The 27,261-nt window shown below is 43.1% G+C and overlaps 1 protein-coding gene across 1 annotated transcript in view; it reads right to left on the reverse strand.

Moving 5' to 3' along the window:
* UAP1L1 (UDP-N-acetylglucosamine pyrophosphorylase 1 like 1) overlaps nt 1-27,261 on the reverse strand; it is a 397,656-nt gene that overhangs the window by 30,330 nt on the left and 340,065 nt on the right. Inside the window, exon 6 of the mRNA XM_044058150.1 lies at nt 25,677-25,851. Within this exon, the coding sequence (XP_043914085.1) occupies nt 25,677-25,851 (175 nt within the window). The remainder of the gene's footprint in view (nt 1-25,676; nt 25,852-27,261) is intronic.

The raw sequence follows: 27,261 nt of genomic DNA on the forward strand, positions 1-27,261 counted from the left end.
TTTGTAGCTAAATCAATGTCCACTGCACAGCCCAGATCTTTAGGCATGTAAGATGAAGAGTGAAGTCAGTGTCAGCCATAAGGCCCAAAAGAATGTGCCTGGACCAACTAATGTGTCCTTGCTCAGGCTGATAAGACTGAGTCCCTGTCTCTGTCTCATCTCCAGATCAGGAATAACAGCACTGAAGAATTCTAGTTGTGTCTTGATGAAAGGAATCCTGTGCCCAGAACTCTCACATTTTATGGAGACTCCAGGTTTAACAACTGTGGGAGAATAAAAGGCAGGAAGGTTTTCAGTTAGGCACTCTGTAATAATAAAATCATCATGAGCTGTCAAGGAAGTACAACAAGTCAAAGTCCGTCTGCAAGGCCTTCACCATAAACAGTTATCACCTTAATAAAAATAGTAGGTACAGAGGAAAGACCAAACAGCAACACCTGGGACTGAATGCAGTGCCCAGCTACAGTGAATGAAAAGAATCTCCTGTGCAGACCCCTGATGCATATGTGGCAGCAGATGTCCATCATGTCTACTGACAACAGCCATACTGTGTCTACTGGAACATTACCTCCTGGAAGTGAACACCCAGAACTTGTCATACCGGAAGTGCTCTAAGAATGGAGCTCAAGAAAGGGAAGGAACTTTTTTTACCAGATATATCACGGAAAAAGTGCCAGCAGAATGCTCCCCTCAAAACACCTTGCTTACTTTTAAAGAATAATTTTTAATCTTATGAAAATTAAAAATGGCTGCTTAGTGAACCTTGACTGTGGTATAGTTGGATTCTTTGCCAAAAATGTCAGCTAAACACCAAGACTATTGGAACTACAGATGAGAATAGATCTAGACATTGCTTCTCTGACCATAAAGAAAACTTTATCCATTTATTCCTGCATAGCTTCTCAGTGGAAGACAAAAAGGATTTTGTAATAATATAAATCACCTTTAAAGAGAACAGGTCCCTGTGGCCATCAGGGAAACTTCAGAAACTACACAGTTAGTGTTAGAGAATGAAGGTCTGCGTAAGGACTACCAGATGGGTGGGATAAGCAACCCTTTTGGGAGTCAAAGCAAAAGATGTTTCTGCACTAGGTGATGCCATAGCAGTGGAAACTAAACTTGTCTGGGTCAAAAAGGGGTTACAAGGATGACCTAAACCTTGTGTGTCTTTGCTTTCTGCACAAATTTTATTACAAGTGGAAATGGGGAAAAGCGTAAGGAAGACTTAGGGATCAACTGCTGGATTACAGCATCCTGGGGTGTCTGTCCCTGTGGAATAATTATGAAAAAATAACTGCTGCATTTGGCACTGGTTGGCAATCTAAATAGATCACAGGAAAGTCTTCCACAGTAGCAGAAGATGGCATTCACTGCTGACTAACCCAAGGACCACTTGGTAAGGCATCAGTAAGAGCGGCTTGAGCTATTCTGCTAGACAACTGGTCTGCCTGGGAATATACATTGTAATCAAAAGACAGTGTATCAACATGGCCCCTCCCTTAGTGCTATCACTTTCCAACAGGAGGAGTATGAGTGAGTTTCTACACACATGTTGACATACAAAACTACTATGTTACTGGAATGGATGGCAATCAAACTCTGGGAAAGAGTCTTGCAGGACTACCCTCATCTCGTGGATACTGATGTGCATAGAGGCCACTTGAGATCATGTCCCCTGGATTGCATGCCTAAACAATAGTTCACCTTATGCCTGAGCAAATTCATTTGTCCTTTCTTCTCCCAGTCTGTCAACACAAAGGGACATACCTACGAAAGACTGCCTTGAGGAAGTCATCAATGAAGATGCTGATGTTAAGTCTCTGATAATCAAACTGGAAGGGGCACTGGGTCCAAGTTCTAAGTCCATATGACTCTGTGTTTGCATCTTGTAAAGGGAACCAAGAAAATTGTTGCTGACATTACACCCATAATCCTTGATGCAAAAGTGACTGTTGGTTTGGGGTACATCAGGACAATGCATATGGTTGTCTGAATGTTGGCAATTTGGTCTGATGGAAGACAGACTACAGATGTCTATGTCTAGGTGGCAAAAGATGAATTTCAGCACTTGCAACAGTGCCATCCCCAGCTGCGACTCCATGGTTTCGGTAAAAAATCCCAAGATCATGAACCACAGAAGAAAGTTATTTCCTGATCAGCAGTTCCTTTGTTGTGGCTGGGATAAACCAGCTGTCTAGCTAAGGGAACGTGAGAATGCTCTTCAGCCTGAGACAGGTTGCTATGGCTGCTATGTACTGGCCATCACCCTGGGGGCTGTGATTAAACTACATGGAAGGGCACAGAACAGACAGTGAATGGCTCCAACCCTGCAGCACAGGCATTTCCAGTAGTCCTTGGCTATCTTGGTGTGCAAACAGGGATCCTGGCAACCTAAAAATGCACAGTCTCCCTCCTGCAAACATGGGAGGATTGACCACACCGTCACCATCAAGACCTCACCTTTTCTCAAATATTTAGCTCTAATGCGGAACTTGAGGCCCTCTTTTCTTCCTGGGAACTGCAAAAAATATTGAATAAACTCTGGATTCTTTCCGGTTTGGTAGGACCTCTTGAGTACCATATTTTGACAAGTTTATTGCCTCTAGCTTGGCTGGGTCCTTTGAAGTGGGAGGCAGAACATCTGCTATTAGGAACACTTGTCTTGGTGGGATCACAAAGGAAAATTATCATCTCTTAACACCATCTCCATAATCCCGTTTGCTCAGTCTGGTGGCCTACAAAGCAGATGGTGCAGAGAGAGCCTACTTGAACTTCTCCACAGAGACAGTCTGTCAGCTAGGTCTACAGCTGCACCCCCTGGAGGCAGGGCTGCAGAATTTCTGGTACTGCAGACTACCTCTTTCAAATATGGTCCCCATTTTAGTGATCCTGAAGACCATGCTGGTTTCTATCACAACACTGCTCAAAGTGGTGGTGTTGACTCTTCATAAACCATGGGTTCATGTACTCCACTGATTTACACGAAAGGTTCTTTCAGTAGAAGAGAACTTCACTCCAACAATTACAAATGTTTTTCCTTTCTGCTTTCTCTTCTGCAGCTTTTCTTCATCTGAAGCTCAACCAGGGTACAAGTCATAATGATATTATGCAGTAGTCTCATTGGCTTAAGTGGCCATTAATTTCTGCCAAATTCCCACCAAACCTATGAAAATGGTCTAACTCTATACTCCTTGCCCAACTTGTTGAACCACTAGGGTCTTCTCAGATGGCTCTTTTTTAGGGGGGGGAGGGGGTAATAGCCCATAAAATGGAGCGAGTTAAATGGGCCTTACTCCAGCACAGTTCTTGGTGGTGGTGGTGGTGGGGGGGTGGCGGCAGATGATCTTGTCTTCTTTCTTAAGGATAGGAACTGGCTCTTGCAAAGTCCTCAACAAGACTATCAAAATCATGTGGACTGCAGCGGAACCACCCAAAAGGTGAGAAAGTTATAATGGAAATCTCCCTGCAGAATATAGTCATTGACAGAAACTGGGCTGGTTGGCTATGACCCTCTTTTTCATCACGTTTAAAATTTCCACACATTTGCAATCACTGATAATGATACTGAAATGCTTCCCTTTCTAGAATAGTATCTGAGGTGGATGACTATATAGGGAAGTCCAAGTGTTTTATTTTACAACTTCTCTCCCTAGGATCACTCATGGTATGTGTTTTTGTGCGCGTGTGTGTCGGCAGGGTGTGAGAAGTAGGAACCTGCACTGGGATATTGATGATTTTTCTCTGCAGCAGCTTTCTTCCACTGTCTTTACAAGGAAAAGATGATTGAGCTAAAGGACTAGAATGAGGTGCACCCAAAGGTGGTGTGAAAGACAGTGTTGAGTTCAAGTGGTTGCTGTCAAACCCCTAAGGTTGCTTTTGTATCGTTTCTTGATCCTGAACAACCAGCAGCAAAACACGCTGTACTGAGGAAACTGACAGACTCGATGTTTGTGTCAAAGTAACTGATGAAAGAGCCATTCCAACACCTGGCACCAAGACACATGCTAGTGTGCAGGAAGATTCTGCTGTCAAGGTGCTGAAAGTAGATATGGTCGACACAGAATCACCTTGAGTGTGTCGGGGCTGAAATAGGCACTGATACACTGACACATGACCTGAACCCTAATAAACATAGACAATGAAAATCCCATAGCTGAGGTTAATGATGCAGAGAGGGGTCCCATCATTGCTGACTCAAAAGATGACATCAGTGCCAATAAAGGAGTTGGTAGAGGACAAAATCTGCTCCAAAACACCTGGTACAGGGATTGGGAAAAGAGAAGTAGAAGTGTGGGGATCTTCTCTTGCTGCTCAATTAAACAGAAGGGGGGAAAAAGGATACTTAACATGATCTGTGCTTTACCCAATGCTCTCATCACATCTTCTGTAGCAACATGAAATGAGGTACTATGGAAAGTGTTTGAAGAACAAATTGAAATAGAGAAACATGGTCTTTGGTCTAGGTATCCAGATAATTCCTTTTCCTGGAGAGGGAGACTGTCTTCTTGACAAGCAGATCAGGGAGAACACAAACTTCCATCTATCAGACCCCAGTTGCTACTGCTTGATTCTAAGTGGCCTGAGGATGGCAGACTTCTACCCGAGGCACTTTTACTACTAAAGGGAAGACCTACCTAAGCCTTTAGCTTCCACCCATCTTTTTTTTTTGAACAGCTTTACTGAATTATTACTCGTGACATAAGCAAACTTATATTTATATAAAAGTAATCAAACCATATTATCAAGTACATATTTACAAACATTATGCATCACATATATTTTTTATATATTCTACAATCCAAATAATGTTACGTCAGTTACTCAATTCCTGCCTCCTATTTAGCATTCCTCCTCAAAAATATTTTTCTCCATGTACTGTGCCCTCAGTTTCCATTTTTTTGTATGTAAAATACGCCTATCCTTTTCTAAAGGTCCAGTTTCCTTTTCTTCTATCTCTGTTACAATATTGCAGACTTTGATTTATATATTCTAGTAATTGATTTTTTGGCAGCCACCAGAATTAAACTTAACAAGGCCTTGCTATGTCTAAGCAATTAAGATCCTACATCCCAGCTCAAAAAAGTGTATTCCTGACAGAATACTCTGTAGGGAGTTTTTAGTCTGCCAATTCATTAGACTCCAACAATATATATTTCCAGTTACCTTTTCTTCCCCATCACATCTCCAACATTTGCCATTTCGTGGAGGAAAAATTCTTTGGAGTCTGCTTGGGGTACAAATGTATCTATGCAAACACTTCCACGCAAAAATCCTAAATATTCTGGACTTTGTTACATACCTGGTAGCTATACACGTACTCCCATTGTTTCTTTGTGAATTCCATATCTAATCTCTTTTCCAAATCTTTCCTGACCTCCTCTGACAGAGTCGTATCCAATAGTTTTTGTGTAATATTTTATATGCCCTACTAATTATTCATTTTTTTTAACAGCAGCTTCTGTTCTAGACTCAGTTAAAAAACTCAGCCATTGCAGGCCTTATATTTAGGATTCCCTTTCCCCTTTCTCTTTTTCTATACTCTGATATCAATCCATGACGGTGAAGTCAATTCCTAGCCTGCAATCCAAATGCATTCTTGGCTTCTTCAAGTTCTATTACCTTTCCTTCTCTAATTAATTGGTTAAAATACTTTGGTTTCTTTAACAGTTTTCAGTAAATTCCAGCCCCCTCTTGTATATTCTCTATACCACTAATTGCAGCCATCCCTACCATCAAAACCTCCTTTCTCCACCCCCATGTTGGTTTAGTTCTTAGTATACTTTCTGCTACTTTACGAATACAACATTATATACGACTGTCAATCTACTTAAGGATCTGCATCGGAAAACTCATTCCTTCCTTATTTCTTGAATTAACCCCTGCTTCAAAGTAGAAAGGGATAATTATGATGAACTGGAGCTTTCTGTTTGTGTTCTGTAAGACAGCCTTAACTGTGTAGCTCTAAAATAATGCCCCAAAATCAGGTATTCTTACACCTCCTCGTTGTTTTGGAAGGATCAACTTATCCCACTTGTCTCTCTGCCCTCTTTCCTTCCCAAATAAAATCCCTCACCTCTTTATTAATTCCTGTCTAAAACTTCTCCCCTGGTTAATAAAAATGAGGTCCATCATGTTCTTTTTCTGTTTTTCTAGTCTTCCAGGTAAAAGACTCCGAGAGTAACAATCTCTTCAAAAGCAAATTGCTTTACCTTGGAACCAAATCTATCAGAAATGTCTAGCACCTACATGTTCCACTGCTAGTCACTCCAGACGGAAAAAGTCAGCATCCTCATGAGAAATTTTCTGTCCATACTTAGAGCATCTACAGAACCCTGAGGCCCTACCTATAAAGAAAAGACAGAATCAGCAGCAAGACTAGCATAACAAAACTAAATCCAACTAGCAAGTCAGCCAATAATACCATTACACACCAAAGAAAGTACAGTTGTGTACACTTACCATAAATGTAGATGTTAGAGTGTATTCACTGTTGCAGTCATTACATTTGGGTAATCTGCTGGCAGGTTGCCCTCAGTCAGCCTGAATAACAAAGTCTTGGGTCCTGCGTCAGTTGCTGTCTCCTCTTCCATGACGTCAGGGGTATAAAACATGCAGCCAACGTCATTTTATTCAGTTTTTCTTGCCTCAGATGTCAGGTGCCCCCAAAATGGGGAGCAAAAATATATATAAATATATAAATGCACTTTTAGAAACATAAAAATTTACCTTCAACTAAAAGTAAATACACCACAAAGGCTTTTGAGTATAGTGAAGGAAAGAAAAGGTTTAGAAAGGGGGATGGCGGGTGGGTAACCCAGACTGCAACAGTGAATACACTCAAACATCTACATTTATGGTAAGTGTAGACAACTGTACTATGTTCTTCGTGTTTCACTGTTGCAGTCATTACATTTGGGCAGAATCCCAAAGCTACGGATGGGAGGATGGAACTAAACAGCATTAGGAGTGGCTATAAGGCCCTGCAGGACTACAGTGGCAAAGCCTGCCCTGGATTTGGAGAAGAGATGTAAATGATAATGCTTTGTGAAAGTATGAACAGAGCTCCAGGTAGCAGCTTCTAGAATGTCTTTGGTTGGGACCCCTCTAAGAAAAGCTGCTGAAGTAGAGGCAGCCTTGGTGGAATGTGATCTGATCCCCCGGGGCACAGGTTTACCATGGTGTAAATAGCATAAACGAATGCAGTGGCTTATCCATTTAGAAATAGTCTGCTTTGATATAGCCTTCCCCTCTGATCCTGCAGCAAATTCTACCAGTAGTTGCTCAGACTTTCTTAGCAACTTGGTTCTATTTAAATAGAATCTTAGTTGTCTGTGTACAGCCAATGAATGCAGAATCCGCTCCCCCTTGTTCTATGGATTTGGGTAAAATGTTCGCAGGTGAATGGTCTGGTTAAGAGCCACACTGGATACCACCTTAGGCATAAAAGAAGGATTGGTCCTGAGGGATGCCCTGTCTGGGTAAAAATATAATAAAATGCTCTACTGCCATGAGAGCCTGTAGTTCTGAAACTTTCTTGCTGAAGTGACTGCCAAAAGAAAAACTGTTTTCCAAGATAGAAATGTTATATCCGCAGTAGCTGCTGGTTCAAAAGGAGGCAGGGTGAGTTTTTCCAGCACAAAATTCAGGTCCCATGCAGGAGTTGGTGCTCTTCTGGGAGGCCTTAAATTTTTGGCCCCTCTAAGATACTGTTTAAGCAGTGGATGAGAAAAGAGGGGAGGCTTTGTGTTGTAATGAGCCGAGATGGCAGAGACATGGATTTTTACTGAAGAAAAAGATAGGTCCTTGTCCAGCATCTCAGTCAAATATTGTAAAATCTGAGGAATATTGGGCTTTGCTGTGTCTATTCCTTGTGCTTGGTTCCAAGCACAGAATTTCTTCCCATTTATCAGCACAAGTTTTTCTAGTACTAGGCCTTCTGGCTTCCAAAATGACATCCATCCCAGATTTACTGAGAGCTGTTTGAATAATTAGTTGATTAGCCATGCTGCAGGATTCAGAGTTTGGTGCGGTGTGTGCAGAATTTGATAGTTCTGCTGAGACAGTAGATGAGGTATGTGAGGCAAGTACCATGGAGGAAGGTGTGACATATTCCTTAGAAGTGGGTACCAGTGCTGGCGAGGCCAGTCCGGAGCAATTAGGATAATTTTTGATTTTTCCTGTCTGACTTTTAGTAAGACCTTGGCGAGCAGAGACAGAGGGGGAAAGGCATAGACTAAAGTTTTTCCAGCTGAAGGATAGAGCATCCACTTTCCATGCTTTTTTGTGATGAGTTCTTGTGCAAAATTTGTCCAAATGATAATTTTGGGGAGAGGCAAATAGATCTATATCTGGGCTTCACCATTTCTGTGTTAACATGCTGAAGATTTGTGGATCCAGTTTCCATTCGTACGGGTCCCATAAGACTTCTGCTTAGGTCGTCTGCCAGAGTATTTTGCTTTCCTGGCAGGAATTGAGCTTGAAGATGCATTTGGTAAGTCAAGGCTGTGTTCCACAAAGCCATGGCTAGTCTGCAAAGGGGGTAGGAATGTGTACCCCCCTGCTTGTTTATGTACCACATAACTGTGGTGTTGTCCGTCTTTATCAGTAGTAGTTCTGAATGAAGTAAGTCCTTGAAGGCTGTTAGAGCATTCTGAACAGCTAGCATCTCTTTCTGGTTGATATGCAGATGCATTTGGTTTGGGCTCCATTTGGCCTGAATGCATCTCCCTGCCAGGTGGGCCCTCCAAGCATAGTCTGATGCGTCTGTAGTTAGGGTTTGGGTGGCAGTCCCATGTTTTGGTGACATGTCTCTGCCCACCAAAGAAAATCCTGTTGTAGGCAGGGAATGAGAGGAATCATTATTTCCAGGCTGTGACAATGTTGACTCCATAAACTTTTTAGGTACCACTGAAGTTTCCTCATATGCAGTCTCGCATATGGAATTAGTAAAATGCAGGACGCCATGAACCCCAAAGCCTGCAGAATTTGTCTTGAAGATAACTGGGTTTTTGTTGCCATTTGTTTGAAGTATGTTTTTAGTTGCCTTTGTCTGGCGTGAGGTAAAACTTCTGGGCAGTTGTAGTCAAGATTGCACCCAGGAATGTAATTATTTGAGAGGGTACCAGTTGTGATTTATTTTGTTTATGGTGTACCCTAGGCATGCTAGAAGCCTTTTTACAAACACCAGATGTTGAAGAAGAGTGTCCTTGTCCTCTGCTTGAATGAGACAATCATCCAGATAAGGATAAATTTGAATGCTTGTCTGCAGAATGCAATAACTGGTGCCAGGCACTTTGTAAAGGGCGCAGTAGATAAGCCAAAGGGCAGTGCAGAGAATTGGTAATGCAAAAAAACGGTTTTGAAACTGAGGTATCTTCTGCATGATTCCCTTATTGGGACATACCGGTATGCCTCTTTTAAGTTTAGAGTTACTAACCAAGCGTTACTGCCTAGCATAGGCAGTAGCTGTTGCAAAGTCAGCATTTTGAATTTTGGAATGTCCAGGAACGTGTTCAGAATCGATACATCCAGTATTGGACGCCATGAATTGTCTTTTCTGGGTACCAGGAAAAGTCTTGAATAAAAACCTTGTCCTTTTTCCTTTTCTGGTACGGATTGAATAGCCCCCATATCCATGAGGGACATGACTTGTTTCTGGGCCTTTGCCCACTGGTTTTGTGGCAGATCCGGCCACCCATTTGGGATTGGCAATGTATGGAAATGAAATCTGCACCCCTGGGATACTATATGTTTAATACCCACTTGTCCTGGGTAATTAACTGCCAATTTTGAGCATGAAGTGCTAGTTTTCCCCCCAAGGGGGCTGCCAAAAGATAAGTGCTTGGTGCTGGTAGAGGAAAGTCATGGAGACTGCTTACTGTAGGGTGGTGCTTTGTTTCCTCCAGATTTGGAGGTGAAGGCACCCCATTGCTTTGATCTATAAGAACCCTGTGATTGGTATCTGGAGCCTTTTGAGCACCTGGATTTGCCCTGAGTGGCTCTGTTGGACACAGGAAAGGACCAATTTTTAGTAGGCCAGTGCCTACTAAACCTGGGTGGCTGCACTTGCAAGAAATCTTTTACAGTTTGCATAGATTTAGCTTTGTCTTCCATTTTCTTTGAAACCTCTTCTGCCTTATTACCAAACAGAGTATTCATGCTGCAAAGATGCATTCAACAATTTAGCTTTAACATGATCAGGCAGATTTTGATCCTTGAGCCGGGCATGCCTTCTAATCACAGATCCAGTAACGGCGGCCCTATAAGAGGCCTCCAAGGAATCAAAGCCACATTGCAAATTATGCTTTCTAACCTGTTCTACTGAATGCAATAATTCCTGTAACCCTATTTTCCACACAATCAGAAATCAACATCATTTTTTGTTTTAGTAATCCCATAACATGCTGTTGATATTTAAGCATATGAAACTGGCAGTTTAAAGCCCCGATTGCCAAGGATGCAGACGTATAAACCTTTTTATCCCATCTGTCCAGCGCCCTGGAATCTCTATCAGAAGGGGTAGGATTTTTGGCTGTAGAGGCCTTTACACCCTTGGGACCCCGAGAAATAGTCTCAGGATCAGCAGTAGGATTTTTGAAAAGAAATTTGTGGGAGTCAGGATCCCTGTAATATCTGTCTGGCTTACTAGGAGCCGAAAGCAGGGAATCAAGATCCATGCTCGATTCCAAGAACACATCATCAACAATGTCTAATACAGGAGGTATTGCCAAAGGCCTATACTGAGGAAGAAGGAAATCCCTAAGCCTCTTTTTTGATTCAGAGAAGTCCTGACTCTCCCAGTGAAAATGTTCCCTTAAAGTATGCAAAGTCTCTCCAAAAGAGTAATCCTCAGGAGGAGATGCAGATGGAATGGATTCCTCTGCATCAGAATACTCATAGGGTGGAATAGAAAATTCCTTATCAGAAGAGTAATCAGAAGAAATGGAAACCTGATCTGAAGATTCATAATCAGTGCATTGCCTAGGCCTCTTAGCAGTGGGGGGGGGGGGGGGGTTGGGAACCCCTGATCAAGGTAATTAAATCCTCAGTCATTTTGATCAACTGTTTTTTAGGCATAGGGGCCTGAGCACGTGGCTCATGCATCAGTTTTTTAGACACAGAAATTGTTTTTGACCTTTGAGTTGAGATTCAATACTGAAAATCTCGCGGCATACCGGACTCCGAATGGGGCTCGGTAGAGGACTGTGACTCAAAAGTAGCAGGTATCAGGGGCTGTGAAAGCGCCTCACTGAGCACCTGTGACTGGCTTAGAAGCTTTGTCGTCGGTTTTGGGCCTCGACTGTCTGTTTCTTTCTTTTTCTTTGCGTTTTTTATGAACTCCAGTAGTCGGATTGCTAACCGACAACATTTCAGGATAATTAAAACTTGAACCAAAATATTTAGAAGCAAAAATATACCGATGCTTAATAGTGCATTGGTTAAATCTAGCACAAAACCGACAGCAAGGCATGCTGTGATCAGGGCCTAGGCAAGGAATACAGTACAAATGAAAATCCTTATGAGGTATTTGCTTCCCACAAGTAATGCAATTATTAACTTTTACCGACATCGGTAAGGAGCAAGAAAAAGTTTTCCCAATGGGGTACTTGGCTTTAGTTTGAAGACTTCGGTTCTGAAACTCGAATACGAAAATTTCAGGAGTCGGCCGACTGGCACTTGCGAACTGCTTCTGCTTTGGGCACCACGTGGCAAGAAAGACTGAATAAAATGGCGTTGGCTGCATGTTTTATATCCCTGATGACCTGACGTCATGGAAGAGGAGACAGCAACTGACGCAGGACCCAAGACTTTGTTATTCAGGCCGACTGAGGGCAACCTGCCAGAAGATTACCCAAATGTAATGACTGCAACAGTGAAACACAAAGAACATCTGCCAAATGAGTCCAAGAACCTGGCAACCAGTTGAAACAAGTTGGTGAATGGACTGTGGAAGGAATAATTACTCTACAGTTAATAAATTAACTATTTTAAACATTCACTAACAAAATCTAAGAATGATGCAGAGAGCTCACTGGATACAAAGTGATAATTCACTGAAAGGGGATTATTCCACTTTTTATCCAAATTTTCTACTACCAAGCAAGACTGGAATCACATCTCAATGCAGTTTGAAACGTGGCAAATGAGATCTGGAGAGAAGGGGAACAATGGTGTATTATGGAATACAAGGGTGGAGTTTTAGTAACAGAGTCTTAAAGATAATGAGCACCTTTTGCCTGTAGCTAACCAGTCCTGATACTGGACAGCCTCGATCATGAAAGATCAAGTGTTAATAAAATCATTCACAGCCAGTGTCATGCTGCTACCTGTGCAAACTGGTGTGTATTACCTTGACTTTTTGTGAATTCCAGCTAAAGAGTTCAGTGTGAAATGCATCAAAAGCTAAGTTTCTCTAAAACTGCAAAAAACATGACAGCTGCCTGGTTGATGTCATCCAGTAAATAGTTCTCAGTACAGAGGAAAATGAAAAGTTATGTACTCACCATGGCTATGTACCAGTGTTGTCTATTTTCATTCTTCCTCAACATATGGTTATGGATCCAACCTCAGTTCTGATTCAGCTGCATATCTCAGACTTACGGACCCAACTCTCGAACTCCTCCTTCTACCTATAATGCACCAGCTATCCTGCAGTACCTCAGATAGAGTTTACTGCTATATATATATATATATAGATAGATAGATAGATATATATCTCCTAAGATAGAGTAGGAAAAAGGAAAATTACAGTAAGACAGGGCTCAAACCTGGGGAAAAAACAAGCATGAGATCACTTCAGAAGATAACAGGAAAGCGAGAGGAGGGTGGGGAGTTGAGGAAGACTGAAAATGGACAACACAGATGCATAGTTATGCGAGCACATAACCTTCATATCTGATGTTGTCATTTTCATTCTTCCTCAACAACATATGGGACAGAGCCACCAGCTATGTGAATCTTGAGTGGCCATCATGCAAGGATATTCCTGAGAACTGCTGAACCAAAAGCAGCTCTACCTCTAGAAACCAAATCTAGCTTGCAATGAATAATAAAGGTAGGAGTATTGGACCTGGTAGCTGCTGCGCAAATGTCATCAATGGGATTATAGATCAGAAGCCAGTAGAAGTGGCCATGAACCTAGTTGAATGAGCCTTAGGAGGCTTTGATAGGGAAAGGCCTTGCTGAGTATATATAAAAGAAATGCAATCAGTAAATCTATTTTGCCAGGGTAATTTTAGAAACTGGTGATCCCAGTCTGTTCAGTGAGGAAAACAAGCATCTGGTCAGTTTTCCTGTGCTCTCCCTTATTTGAAAAATTAGGGAAGAAGATAGGCTTGATAGGCTGTTTGTTTGATATTCGATTGAGACACTACTTTTGTTAAAAAAGATGGGCTGGTTCATAAAGAAACTCTGTCTTTGTGAGAAACAATGTAAGGGGATTTGAAAGATTAGAGTCTAGAGTTCAGAAATGTTCCTACCAGAAGTAATTCCAATTAGAAATGCTGTTTTCCAAGACCAAATTTTTAAATCAGTTTTGGCTGAAGGTTCAAAACATTGTTGTGTCAGCGCTGATGTACTACTGTCAAGTCCAATGGAGGAGACCGATCTTTTACTGGGGGCCTAAGTAAGCAGGTGCCTTTTAGAAAAGCTTTACACAATTTGGAAGAAGCTAAACCGGAAGCTTTTTCTCCTGAATTAAAATTTGATATGGCTGCCAAATGAACTTTAATTGTTGAGAAACCAGCACCTTCTTGAAAAAGACACTAACAATTCTAGAACTGAAAAAAAAAAAAAAAACAGGAGCAGTGAAAGGATCAATGTCCTTTTTAAGAGCCCAAGTTGAGAATTATTTCCATTTTACTCTTGTACATCTTTCTTGTAGACACTTTCTGGGGAAGATAAAAGTACATGTCTAACGAGAGGAAAGCCTGGGCTGTCTAACTATCAAACTAACTGGAGAAACTATAGGGTTATAGTTTGAGGTCAAGACTACTGGGATGTTTCATCGCCAAGGGATGCGAGAGGAGGTCTGGACTGGGGTCCAATATTCATGGCAGATATCGAAGATGAGACGAAAGGAAGGGGGACCACACTTGGCGAGGCCAGAAGGGACAATGAAGATAACTGAGGTCTTCAACTGACTTGCCTTCTGTAAAAATTTTGAAATCAGAGGTAACTGGGATGGGTATAAAAGAGACTGAAGGGTCAAACCTGCACTAGAGCGTCTCTTGGTGTCTTCCCCTGAAGAGGGTTTAGAGCAAAATACCTGCTGCACTTGCTGTGGAAAGAAGCAAAGAGATATCGGCAAGGTTGCCCTCAATGATGGAAAATCTTCACCACCACTGACTGAGAGACCACTTGTGAGGTGTCAAAATGGACCTTCTAAGTCTGTCCTCTAGTATAATGGATTTCCACAGAACGTTCATTGCCACTAGTAAGTGGCTGGAGGAGAGAGATCTCCCCCACTGCCACACTCTCATAGCTTCTTAACAGAGGGGGTAAGATTGGGTTCCCCCTTGTTTGATGATGTACCAGACCACAAACATGTTGTCAGTTCAGTTTGAATCGCAATAGTCCCCAGAGGGAGAATATCTTGAAAGGCCTGCAACATTAATAGGACCTCTCTCATATCTAGGACACTGATGGGCAAAATGGTCTCCTGGAGGAACCACATTACATCCCAAGAAATGCCCCCCCCCCCCAACTGGGAGGCGTCCGTGGTCACAATAGCCACTGAAGGAGATGGAATAAAAGAATGGTACAGGTAAATGCCATCCGACTGAATCCAATGAAGTGGATTTCTACATAGCCAAATAAGTTTGATTGGGAAGGATAGAGGATGATGCAGAATAAACCACTGCACAGCTGGAGTCCACTGGAGAGCATGCATATAGAAACGTGTCATAAAAACTAAGATGGAGCAGGATGAACTACAATTTGCTGTACCTGAAACTTGATTGCATCTATACATTGTGCAGGCAGACCAGCAATCTCACTTATTGTGTTCAGTTGGGAACCGATGAACTTCATGCTCTGTACTGGGTGCAGTTTGGACTTGGAGGTGTTGACTGTAATACCTAGTGTTTGCCAAAAGTTGGAGCAAACAGTCCCTGGACTGTTCCAAGAGGTACCTGGTTGGGGCAGTAAAGAGTCAGTCAACTAAATATGGAAACACTTGAAATCACAGCAGTCTCAGGTGAGCTGCTACCACTACCATACATTTCGTAAATACCCTGGGGGCTGTGGGGTGACCAAAGGACAGGGCTCTGAACTGATAGTGACTGGATCCCAACTGAAGGTGCAGATATCTTCAGGAACATCTGTTCATCTTGATGTAATAGCACATGTCCTAAAGACAGACTGAGCACATTCAATCATCCTTGCACAAAAAGGGCAGGATGGACTGAACCATGACCATTCGGAACTCTGACTTCACAAATTGGTTCAGGTTGTTTAGATCCAAGATTTTCTCTGGTCCCATGTCTTCTTTGGCACTAAAAGGAACATTGAGTTCCGAATCCTCTTTGGTCTGGTGGGACTTCCTGGATGACTTTTTTTTCCAGCAGCTTTTGAATTTCTTGAGTTGCAGCTTCTCTTTGACTGGATTGCACGTCGGGAACCTTTTTTCTTTTGGTTGGGGGAATCCTGAAAAATGGTATGAAATAACCTCTGGATATTATTTTTAGCACCCAATAATCTTTTGTTATAGAAGACAAGGCATCTGGGAACAAGGATAAGTGCCCACCCAGCTGCCTCCAGAGATGAGCATTCAGGCAACCTTTCAGGAGCACCGAAAGGTTCTATCTGGAAAGGAATCTCAGAAACCCTGGTTTTGCAGGCCTCCTCTGCTGCAAGGACTGTGTCTTCCATTTGAAGTCCCCACTCTGTCCCTGCAGGAGTTGTCCCCATGCAAGTCCTGGAAAGAAATTCTGCATCATGGGATATCAACCTCATGGATGCACTGGAAATGGATGATAGAGTGGCCAGTTGTGAGGATGAACTTTTACAGTCCTCCACAGACATGGACTTCAAGAGGGATATGGAGAGATCCTTTTTTCAAATCCCCCTGCAGCCTCGTAAAGTGCACTAAATAATTCAGGGACTCCTGACTGAACCAAATAGGGGCATTCCAAACCTGTCCAATGCCCTCGACTCTCTAGTAGGGGGATGAGCAGAGGAGCTCTGCTCGGCTAGCTCCTTTTTTGTGGCTGCCACCAAAAAGTACAGTTTTGTACCTACCATAAATGTAGATGTCCGATAGGTATGCATCTGCAGTCATAACATATGGGCTGTCCTGCCTCAGGCAGCCCTTCGGTCGGCCGGATTCCAAAGTCTGGGTCTGGCCTCGGCTGATGTCGCACTTTCCCCGACGTCAGAGCATCTGGGGTATAAAAGCATCAGCAGACGCCATTTTCCTCAGTTTTTCTTGCCCCAGATGCCAGGTGCCCTCTAGGAAGGCTAAATTTGGATAAATGCTGAAAAGTTCCAAACATTTGCAAAATTATATACATGTATAAACAAACAAATACACCATAATAGATTCCCCCAGCTAGCTAAAAGAGGGGTAAGTACCCTAGGAATACCACAGAGGGGTAGGAGGGAGGGTAATCCTGACTGCAGATGCATACCTATCGGACATCTATATTTATGGTAGGTACAAAACTGTACTATGTCCTTCAAGGATGCATCTGCATTCATAACATATGGGTAGAATACCATAGCCAATCTGGGGGAGGAGGTACTAAGAAAAGGATGGTGTAGTTAAGATCCCCTGCAGGACTGCAGTAGCAAAACCTGCTCTGGATCTGGAGTATAAAGGTAGATTGTAATGCTTGGCAAATGTATGCACGGAGCTCCAAGTAGCAGCTTCTAAAATGTCCTTGGTAGCCACCCCTCGTAGGAAGGCTGTAGTGGTGGCCGTGGCCCTTGTGGAATGAGGCCTGATGTTTTCAGGAACTGTCTTTCCATGAAAGGAGTAGCAAAATCGAATGCAATTTCCTATCCATTTTGAAATTGTCTGTTTGGAATTTGCTCTTCCTTGCACCCCAGTAGCATATGCTACAAAACGTTGGTCAGTTTTTCTGCTAGTTTTTGTTCTGTCCAAGTAGTAGCGTAGTTGTCTGTGTATATCCAGGGTGTGCAAAAGTTTTTCCCCTCTATTCTGTGGATTATGGAAGAACGTAGGCAAGTGAATAGTTTGGTTCAAGGATACCCTAGATACCACCTTTGGCATAAAAGTAGGATTGGTTCTTAGTGAAACTCTGTCCTGGTGGAAAATAAGAAATGGCTGCACTGCCATTAATGCTTGTAACTCAGATACTCTTCTTGCTGAAGTGATTGCCAGAAGATATGCAGTTTTCCAAGACAGAAACTGTAGATCCGCTGATGCTGCTGGTTCAAAAGGAGGAAGTGTCAGTTTCTCCAGCACAAAGTTGAGATCCCAAGCAGGTAGAGGGGGTCTTCTTGGAGGTTTAATATTTTTGATCCCTCTCAGAAATTGTCTGAGGAGAGGGTGCGAGAAGATAGGTGGATCCACATTGTATTCTGCTGAAATTGCTGAAGCATGAATCTTAATGGAAGAATAGGACAGGCCATTGTGGAACAATTCTGCTAAGTATTCTAGGATATGTGTTATGTTTGCCACTGTGACATCTGAGCCTTTTGATGTGCTCCAAATGAGACATCTCTTCCATTTAGCTGAGTATGTCTTCCTTGTGGAAGGCCTGCGAGCCTCCAAGATAATGTCCTTCACCCTCTGAGATAAAACAGTTGGATTGGGATTTAAGGAATTTTCCAGGCAGTTAGCTGCAATGTTTTCAAGTTGGGATGCAGGGTCTTGAAATTGTTCTGCGTCAGAAGAAGAGGCCATAGCGGGAGAGGCCATGATTTTGCCTGAGACATGCTTCTCAATAATGGATACCAGTGTTGCCTTGGCCAGTCTGGAGCTATTAGTATCACTCTTGGCTGTTCCTCCCTGATCTTCAGTAGAACCTTGTACATCAATGGGAGAGGTGGGAAGGCATATACTGTTAGGGCTTTCCAGCTGAAAGAGAGAGAGTCCACCCTCCAAGCTTGTGGGTGGTATGTGTCCTTGAGCAGAATGTCTTCAGTTGATGGTTGAGTGGGGAGGCGAAGAGATCTATCTCCGGCATTCCCCATGTCTTTGCTATGAGTTGGAAGATGTCTGGGTGCAGCATCCATTCGTGTGCATCCATGGTAGTTCTGCTTAAGCTGTCCGCCAGTGTATTTTCTTTCCCTGGCACGAATTGGGACAGTAGTTGGATATTGAGATTCAGGCATAGTTCCCACAGATTCATAGCCATTCGGCATAGAGGGTAAGAGTGTGTGCCTCCCTGCTTGTTTATGTACCACATGACCGTGGTGTTTTCTGTACTTATTAACAGGTGGCCTTGTTGGAGGAAGGGTTTGAAGGCCTCGATTGCATGCCTCACTGCCAGCATTTCATTTTGGTTTATGTGCATGCTTAGCTGTCCTTGAGGCCATAAACCTTGGATACATTTGCCCTCCATGTGTGCTCCCCATCCTCGGTCTGAGGCGTCCGTGGTGATGGTCTGCCTTGTTTTTGGTTTGTTGAAAGGCAACCCTCTGTTGGACTGGCAGGCCTGAGCCCACCACAGGAATTCCTTTTGAAGGCATGGAATGATTGGTATCATGGTTTCTAAACTGTGACTGTGTTGAGACCATACACTCCTTAGGTACCATTGTAATTTCCTCATATGCAGCCTGGCATGTGGTATCAGAATTATGCAGGATGCCATGTAACCCAGGGCCTGCAGGATTTTCCTTGCAGTAAGCTGAGTTTGTCTTGTCAGAATCATGAAGTAATCTGGAAGTTGTTTTTGTTTTTCTTCTGTGAGAAAGGCCATTTGGGTGGTTGTGCCCAGATCTGCACCCAAAAAGGTTATCCTTTGGAATGGTACTAGTCTTGACTTTTGGATGTTGACTGTGTATCCCAAGGTCTGTAGCAGGTGTATGGCATAGGCCAAGTCCTTTATCAAATTTCCCTTGTTGTCCTCTTGTATTAGGCAGTCGTCCAGGTATGGGTAAATTTGAATTCCCTGTAGTCTGCAATGTGCAATTACTGATGCCAGGCATTTCGTGAATACTCTGGGCGCAGTAGATAAGCCGAAGGGCAATGCTGAGAATTGATAATGCTCTGATCCTGCAAGAAATCTGAGGTGTCTTCTGCAACTTGGTCGAACAGGGACGTGCAGGTATGCCTCCTTGAGATCTAGAGTCACCAGCCAAGACTCCTTGCCCAACATGGGAAGAAGTTGCTGTAGGGTCAGCATCTTGAATTTTGGCACAATGAGATAAGTGTTCAGTGCGGACAGGTCGAGAATAGGTCTCCATTGATTTTCTTTTCTTGGTACAAGGAATAGTCTGGAGTAAAATCCTTGGCCTTGTTCTGAACATGGCACCTTTTCTATAGCTTTCATCTGAAGTAAATTGTTGATCTGTCTTAAAGCCTCTGCCCTCTGATTTGGTGGAAGGTTTGGCATTCCGCTTCTTTTTGGCAAAGTGTGGGAGTGGAACCTGTATCCTTTGTCTATTATTTGCAGTGTCCATGTATCCTTTGTAATATAATGCCAGTTTTTTGAGAATAAAGCCAGCTTTCCGCCCAAGGGTGCTTCCAGTTGATCCCTGGTAGGCGGAATCAGAGTTAAGTCATTGAGCCTGTCCTGGTGCAGAGGTTGTTGTTGTTGCTGTTGCACTACTCCTCTGGTTGGCAGGCTGCCACTGACGGCCTCTGTAGGAGCCCTTCGATTGACCTCTGCCTCTAGGGCGCCTGTTCCTGCCTCTCTGGGCTCTGTCCGAGTCTGGAAAGGACCAATTCTTAGTAGGCCAGTTTCTGCTGAATCTCGGTGGTTGTACTTGCAGGAAATCTTTAACTGTTTGCACAGATTTTGCCTTTTCTTCAACCTTTTTAAGATCTCCTGAGCAGAGGAGCCAAATAAATTTTGTTTCTCCATTGGAGCATCCAGGAGTTTAGCTTTAACATGGTCTGGCAAAGATTGTTCCTTCAGCCAGGCATGCCTACAAATAACTGCCCCAGTCATAGCTGATCTAAATGAAGCCTCCAGTGCATCATAGCCACATTTTAAGAAATGATTACTAACCTGTTGTGAATTGTGCACCAAATCCTGAAGGGATTTACGGTCTAGGGGTTCAGGAGAAGAAAGTTTCTTATTCAGTTCATCTAACAAATACTCTTGGTACTGTATCATATGAAATTGACAATTTAATACCCTGACAGAAAGAGTTGCAGAAGTATACACCTTTTTTCCCCATCTCTCTAAAGCTCTAGACTCTCTTTCAGAGGGTGTAGGATTTTTGGCAGTAGTGGCCGCAACCCCTTTAGGGCCCTGAGAAATAGTCTCTGGGTCTGCAGAATGGGCTTTATACAGATGGAAATGAGAATCCGGGACCCTGTAGTATCTGTCAGGTTTGGCAGGGGCCGGAGGAAGAGTATCAGGGGCTGTACTGACATCATTGTACACATCATCAATTACATTCAGAACAGGAGGTATAGCTAAGGGCCTATGTTGAGGCAAATGCAAAAAGGTCCTTAATCTTTTTCTAGAATCAGAGAAATCCTGACCTTGCCATTGAAAATGTTCTCTCATGGAGTGTAGAGTCTCACCAAAGGAAAACTCTTTAGGAGGGGAGGCCGAAGGGATAGATTCCTCAGCATCTGAATCCTCATAAGGCGAGTAAGCCCCTTCCTGGTGGTCTGACAACTCAGACCCATCCGTGGAGTCATCTGAAGAGTGTGGGTCAGAGGGGTCAGTCCTGGGCCTTTTGTCCGGAGGAGGGTGAGAGGCCCTGTCTGGGTGAGGTTGTGAACCCCTAATTAAGGAAATAAGGTCCTCAGCAAGGCTGAGGATCTGTGAACTAGAGGAAGGCCTCTGGGAGGTAGTTTTGGTAGGCAAAGCTTTAGATAGTTTGGCAGCTTTAGCCCTTGAAAAGGCCTTAATGGACATGGAAGCAGGGGGCCTAGCTGCCCCACGTGCAGGAGTAGAAATGTCCAAAGGTATGGTGTCGGACATTTCCTGAACACTGGTTCCGGTAGGAAGTTCTGTAGCCGACTCAGCCGGGGCCTCCCGGGCCTCGGTGGTCAGATGTATGGTTTCGGAAGAAGGAATCTCCGAGGAGTCGGTTTCGGCCGAAACCGAGACACTCGCGGTAGGCCTAGCCGCGAGTTTCGGTCCTTTTCCTTCCGTTTTTTCACCATATGCAAAGTCGGAGTCTCCGACGGCATTTTATAAGCAAAAGCGGCTCCAAAAAATTCCTCTGCAAACTCCGACCGACGTCTAAGAGTTCGTCGGATGAAGGAAGCACAGGCTAAACAGGCCGGTACGTCGTGGTCTGGGCCTAAGCAAGGAAGGCAGTAGGAATGGAAATCCTTATGAGGTATTTGTTTCCCACAAGTTAAACAATTATTTACTTTGTCTGACATCGGCTGAGGCAAGAAAGAGTCCCCAACGGGGTACTTAGCTTTTCAAGTCTTCGGTAGCTGAATTCACTGGATCTGACCGACCAGCACTTGCGAACAGCTTCTGCTTCGGGCACCGCGCGGCAAGAAAGACTGAGGAAAATGGCGTCGGCTGATGCTTTTATACCCCAGACACTCTGACGTCAGGGAAAGTGCGACATCAGCCGAGGCCAGACCCAGACTTTGGAATCCGGCCGACCGAAGGGCTGCCTGAGGCAGGACAACCCATATGTTATGACTGCAGATGCATCCTTGAAGGACATCCACAGCATTAACAATGACTCCTTTGCTCCAATGGTGTCTGCCCTTTGGTGATGCTAAAAGTTTGTCTGGACATCGGGGAATTGGCTCTACAGAGTCTGGTTCCTTCCATGCCAGGTGAGAGACTAGGTCAATAACTTATCAGCCGGGGGAGTCACCCAAGACAAAATGGGCCAGAACCAAAAGCTTCCAAAAATACTGACTCTTCTGGGGAGGGAGTATCTTAAGACCATCCACCTTTTTGCTTGAGAATCTGTAGAACATCTCCAAATAAGACATCATTCAGTGGAGATCTGGGGCACCCTTGCCCTTCACTGAAGTCAGTATCCTCTGTGAAAGATTCCATAGGGAATCTATGTGCCTCCTTTTGCATGTTCTCTTATGGGGAACTCCTCAGTGAGATGCTCTGGGGATGAATCCAAAGAGAGAGTAAGTTCCTGTAGGGAAACTGTCTGGATGCTAGATGTCACCAGCTTTCCCTGTGAAGTAGGTCTGATGGAATCAGAGCTCGGACCAGCTTGGGGAAGAGAGAGACAGCAAGAGAGACAGGATCTCTTGGATGACCAAAAACCCTCTCCACTACCTTAAATGTAGAAGGACCAGAAAGAACCAGTGACCGGCCAACACCGGGGCTGAAACCTTCGAAGTAACCAAGACTCAACCATGCTAGCTAGCACCGAGGCTCTGAGGAGACAAGGACAGCTCCGACAATATCAGAGTAGATCCTGATCCCCCGGATCAGATGCCAATGCTTCAGCTCCGGGACTTAACCAAATCTGAGGGGATAGGAGCAGAACCAGTCCAGGAAACCACTGGAGTCAAAGACCTGTTTTCACCACAGACACAGACTCTCTTAGGACTCTCTGATCAGAGTGCTCCAAAACCATGGGACGGATTGGAGAAGGAGATATAACTACACAGGAAATAGAAGGGAGGCTCATGGATCCAATGAGAAATGAAGCCTGAATAATCCCCATCTGAACCTGAACTCTGAGGAACTTCCTCATCATCTTATCCATGTCAGCCCATGAAAGACTTCTGGAGGATCTAACAGATGAGGTAGTAGACTGTGGCCTCAAGTGCTTCCTTGGTGTGGTTTGAAGAAAAGGTGAATGGAGCTGAGGAGACACCGGATCAATTGTGAACTAGGGTGAGTGAGTTAGAGGAGATTTTGAGAAACTAGTGGTCGGATCTGAGGTTTTCGGATCAGAGTGCTGTTTAGGAGATTGTCCTAGTATAATAACCAAATATGAGGGTTTAGGATCTGATGGCTTCCTTTTAGGATCCAAAGCTCTTCGGATCTTTTGAGGTGGCATATGGAGGCAGGAGGAGCCTTTGGAGATCAGATAGGGGATCTCTTCCTAGACTCCGAAGGAGTTTCAGAATGCTTATTGGGGGTTTGAGCCCCAGACGGAGGAGATCACGACGGGGGCAGCAATCCCTTAAGGACCAATTTATTTCTTCTACCTGCAATGGCTCTTTAGTTTAAAGCAGCACAGATAGGACAATAAGTATTCAGGTGTACTGATTATAGGCAACAAATGCACACCCTGTGGGCATCAGAATTTGGAATTTTGTGCCCACAGGAAGTGCATTTTTTAAAGCAGATCGCTTTCTCTGTCACAACTAAGAATGACAAAGAAAGAAAAGAGCACCCTATAAAGGGTAGGAAGAAGAAGCAAAGGAAAGGACTGGTACCAGCAATGGTATGCAACGAGAGTACCAAAAAGGTAGAAAAAGGAGGTAATAAAGGGCTATGAGGGAAAATAGTAGAAACATTTAGAAGCTAAGTGGTTTTCTAAATATTAGCTACTCAAATACTCGTAAATAAGTGAAAAAGGCTCCTGAGTGTTCGCGCCTGTGCGAGATGGCAACAAACAAGATCTGAGGTACTGTAGGCTAGCTGAGGCATTATGGGTAGATGGTGGAGGCTTGAGAGTTGGATTCTTAAGTCTGAGATATGCAGCCAAGTCTGATTAGAGTTCGGATCTATAATCCATACATTGAGGGAGACTGAAAAGGACAACATCAGATCAAATCAAACATACCATCTGACATCAATATTGCAGACAGCTAGCAGACAGGCAGGCAGCAGTGGGGAACAAGAAAAATTATCTTAAACAGTAAACTTTTTTTTTCAAACACTCGCTGACCCAAAAGTAGGCAAAAATGACCAACAAAGTGCTCATGAACAGAAAAAGCAATCAAGTGAACAATGATATGGATGTAGTGAGAAGTGAATAACGTACATAGTAACACTATTTTTCTACAAGTCAGAAGTAACAGCAGCTTGACACTGGCATTACACTTATAAAGGTAGGACATTCAGCTAACTAAAAAACAGGTTAGATGATGCCTAGTGTCCGAAAAAGAGAATGGAGTGTTATAATACTGCTGCAAGAATCCTCTCCAAAAGCATGATATTGACACAAAAATCACATCCCTAGCATATGCAAGTTTGTGAACAGTAATATGCATTTTAACTTCCCCATTAAAATCGTACAGTATTTTATTTAATAAAAAGGATGCAAATCAAAATTCGTAATCATGTCTAGAAGATATTAGTGGAGCTAGAAGACTTACCCTCTTGTTAGCAACTAAACTAGAAAGGATACAAAATCACATCATTAAAGTCTGGCACATTTTAGGGTCCTACAAAACAAACAGTACAGTGACAGTAGAAGCAAACAGTCTTCATAATGCAAAAGGAATAATTAAGGTAAGTCCACATAATCCTCAAACATCTGAAAGGACAGCTAGCCACACCAAACCTAAGACTCAGAACTGACCACTGCCAAGTAGACATGCTCGATAATGTATTGTGAATGCCTCATGAGTAACTAGGTATGATCAACAGTGTGAAAATTAAGGGAATGAAGACACTGATGATACATACTGCAGTGACATACCATGATAACAGGACATGCTCACAGGTACTATGCAAGTGGAAAAACAGTGACAGCTTGTGTGTTCGATAAAGTACTGTGCAAGCAACAGCACTAAAAGGACGTGAGTGGTGATTGTTCACTTGATAAGTGAATTAGCATGCTCAGTGATATGCGACAGTAAAAGGGCACATCTTATGGCAAATGTCCACAAGTAACTGGGTATACTTAGTGTGCCTATATAAGTAAAGGTAATGACCATGCATGGTGACAGAAAACAATATATTAAAGGTTTTCACAAATGTCTTGTGGCTTTGAAAAATGGGAAGATTAAAATAATCAATTTAATATTCCCTGGAGTGGTACACTGCATTTGCAAAATGGGACACCTTGAGTACAAGCTTGAAAATGTGATCAATGCAGTGCAGGGATCACTGTGTCTTTCTTTATACACTGAAACTGCTTAATTTTTTATGACTCCAACTTAGGGACAGACTAGCAGGATGAATGAATGGGTGAGTATGTTTGCTTATTGTTTTGTGTGCATGTGTGTCTATGCATTTGTGCATGCACACACATGCATGTATGCACGTCCTAAGCAGCTTTTATTGTGTGGGTGATGGACGGCGTGGTTCCTCTATTGATAAGAGAATACCTGAATGAATGAAGCATTTGCTGGGCACCGAGCAGATCAGGTGTCTAAGAGTGACCAAGAGGCCGCTAGTGGATGGACAAGTTAGCAAGTGAATAAAATAGGTAATTAGTCAGACAAACAGAACCTGTGGTTGAGAGAGCTGGTGTAGACATGAGTGAGCTTCCAGATAAGCAGTCAGTACTTGGAGTAAAAGAAATTAAATTGAGTGGCAACACTAAAGATATGAACAGAGGACAGAAGTCCAAGAGTCTTGGTTCTAACTCTTATTTACAATTTCAGCAAACATTTTCCACTGTCATTTACTGTTCAAAGTCAGTTAGTCATTAGCAGAATCAACTGACAAATGGAGGTTACCAACCAATGAAATGAAAAAAATTAGGTTAGTTATTCTCTTTGAAAACTGAAATACATCAAAGACAAATTTCTCCAACTTGATCCCATTGGCTTTCTGAGGTTTGACAAAATGTCCATCATCGTCCGTGTATGGGACTTTCTTTATAGCTATATGATGCTTCAGTTTCCTTTCATGAACTCTACAAAATACAACCAGCAAGGGTAGGGTATATTATACAGCCTTATTAGAAAAAACATTCTTGATCACAAAGAGAAGCTTGAGTGCAGCAATGAGACAGAATTATATAAAATCTCACAGGAGCCATGTAATAAATAAATGCAATATCAAAAATACAGTCTTGGATTAGTGAAACAGTGCGTACTAGCCAAAGCCAAAATATGATGCAAAACTTTTCCGTTACACCTCAGTGCCTTCCTATCAAACACATGCAAAAATGTAGTACAGTTGTGTCCCACTTACCATAATTATAAATGCTTGTGTACATCAGTGATGCACTACTGATTCTTGGGTCTTCCTTCCACATAGAAGTGCATGACAGCCCGATTTCCAGAGCCTTTAAATCATCCCTAGCCAATGGACATCCTAAGACTGATGTCAGACTATAAGAAGGGTGTCCATTGGTGCAATCTTCAGGTCTTTCTTAACAGTGAACAAGGAGTCTGATGCCCATTGACAATATAACCTCAAATGCTTGAAGTTAAAGAGAGAAGGACGGAAAAACATAAAAGGCAAATAGGGGCTGATTGAGATAAGGGGATTAGCTTCACGAAAAAACTCCTCCACCCCTTGCATCCAGCAAGGAGGTGATAAGTGGTCAGCAGTTAGAGAGATTGGAGGGTGGGAATATGTACTCAAACACTGATCTACTCAAACATTTACAATTATGGTAAGTTGGACACAACTGTACTATGTTCTTCGTTGTCAATGTTGCAGTACTGATTCTTGGGAGAATTCCCAAAGCTAAAAGTTGGGGAAGGGAGGGGGGGGGGTCATCTGTATGACATTAGGAAATAAAACTCTGCAGAATGGCAATAGCAAAACCTGCTCCTCTGGAGACACTGCCTAGGTTACAGTGCTTTATAAAGGTGTGCACTGAGTTCCAGAAGGCTGCCTCTGATGCCCTGGGTAAAGACTCCTTTTAGAAAAAGGAGTGGCAGCTGCCCCATGCCTGGTGACATGTCTTTAATATGCTGAAGAGGAGGAATCCATACAGTTGTCAGCTCTATGTTTTACACTTTTCGCATGGAATTTTGCACAGTCAGGACAGTTTCAGATGTTGTGCTGAAACCCCAAGCAGAACAGACAAAATGAGAGCAAAATCTTCATGTGGGCTTTGCTTCCCACACTTCAAGGAATTGTTGACTTTTTTAACATTAAATTAGTAGAGAAAATTTTTCAACAATGTACTTATCTGACTGGATGCAGAAGGTTTGCTGGAAAAATGAGCTGACTGACAGACTGCAAGCATTGGACTGGATGACCACAATGAACTGAAGCTGATGCTGGGCACCCTTCTTATTGTCGGACATCCAGGCATTGTCTTCAGATGTCCGTCATCTAGGGACAATGTAAAGACTCTGGAAATAGG

This window comes from Protopterus annectens, chromosome 16.part0 (genome assembly GCF_019279795.1).
Source record: "Protopterus annectens isolate FY-2018-M chromosome 16.part0, PAN1.0, whole genome shotgun sequence".
Lineage (NCBI taxonomy): Eukaryota > Metazoa > Chordata > Ceratodontiformes > Protopteridae > Protopterus > Protopterus annectens.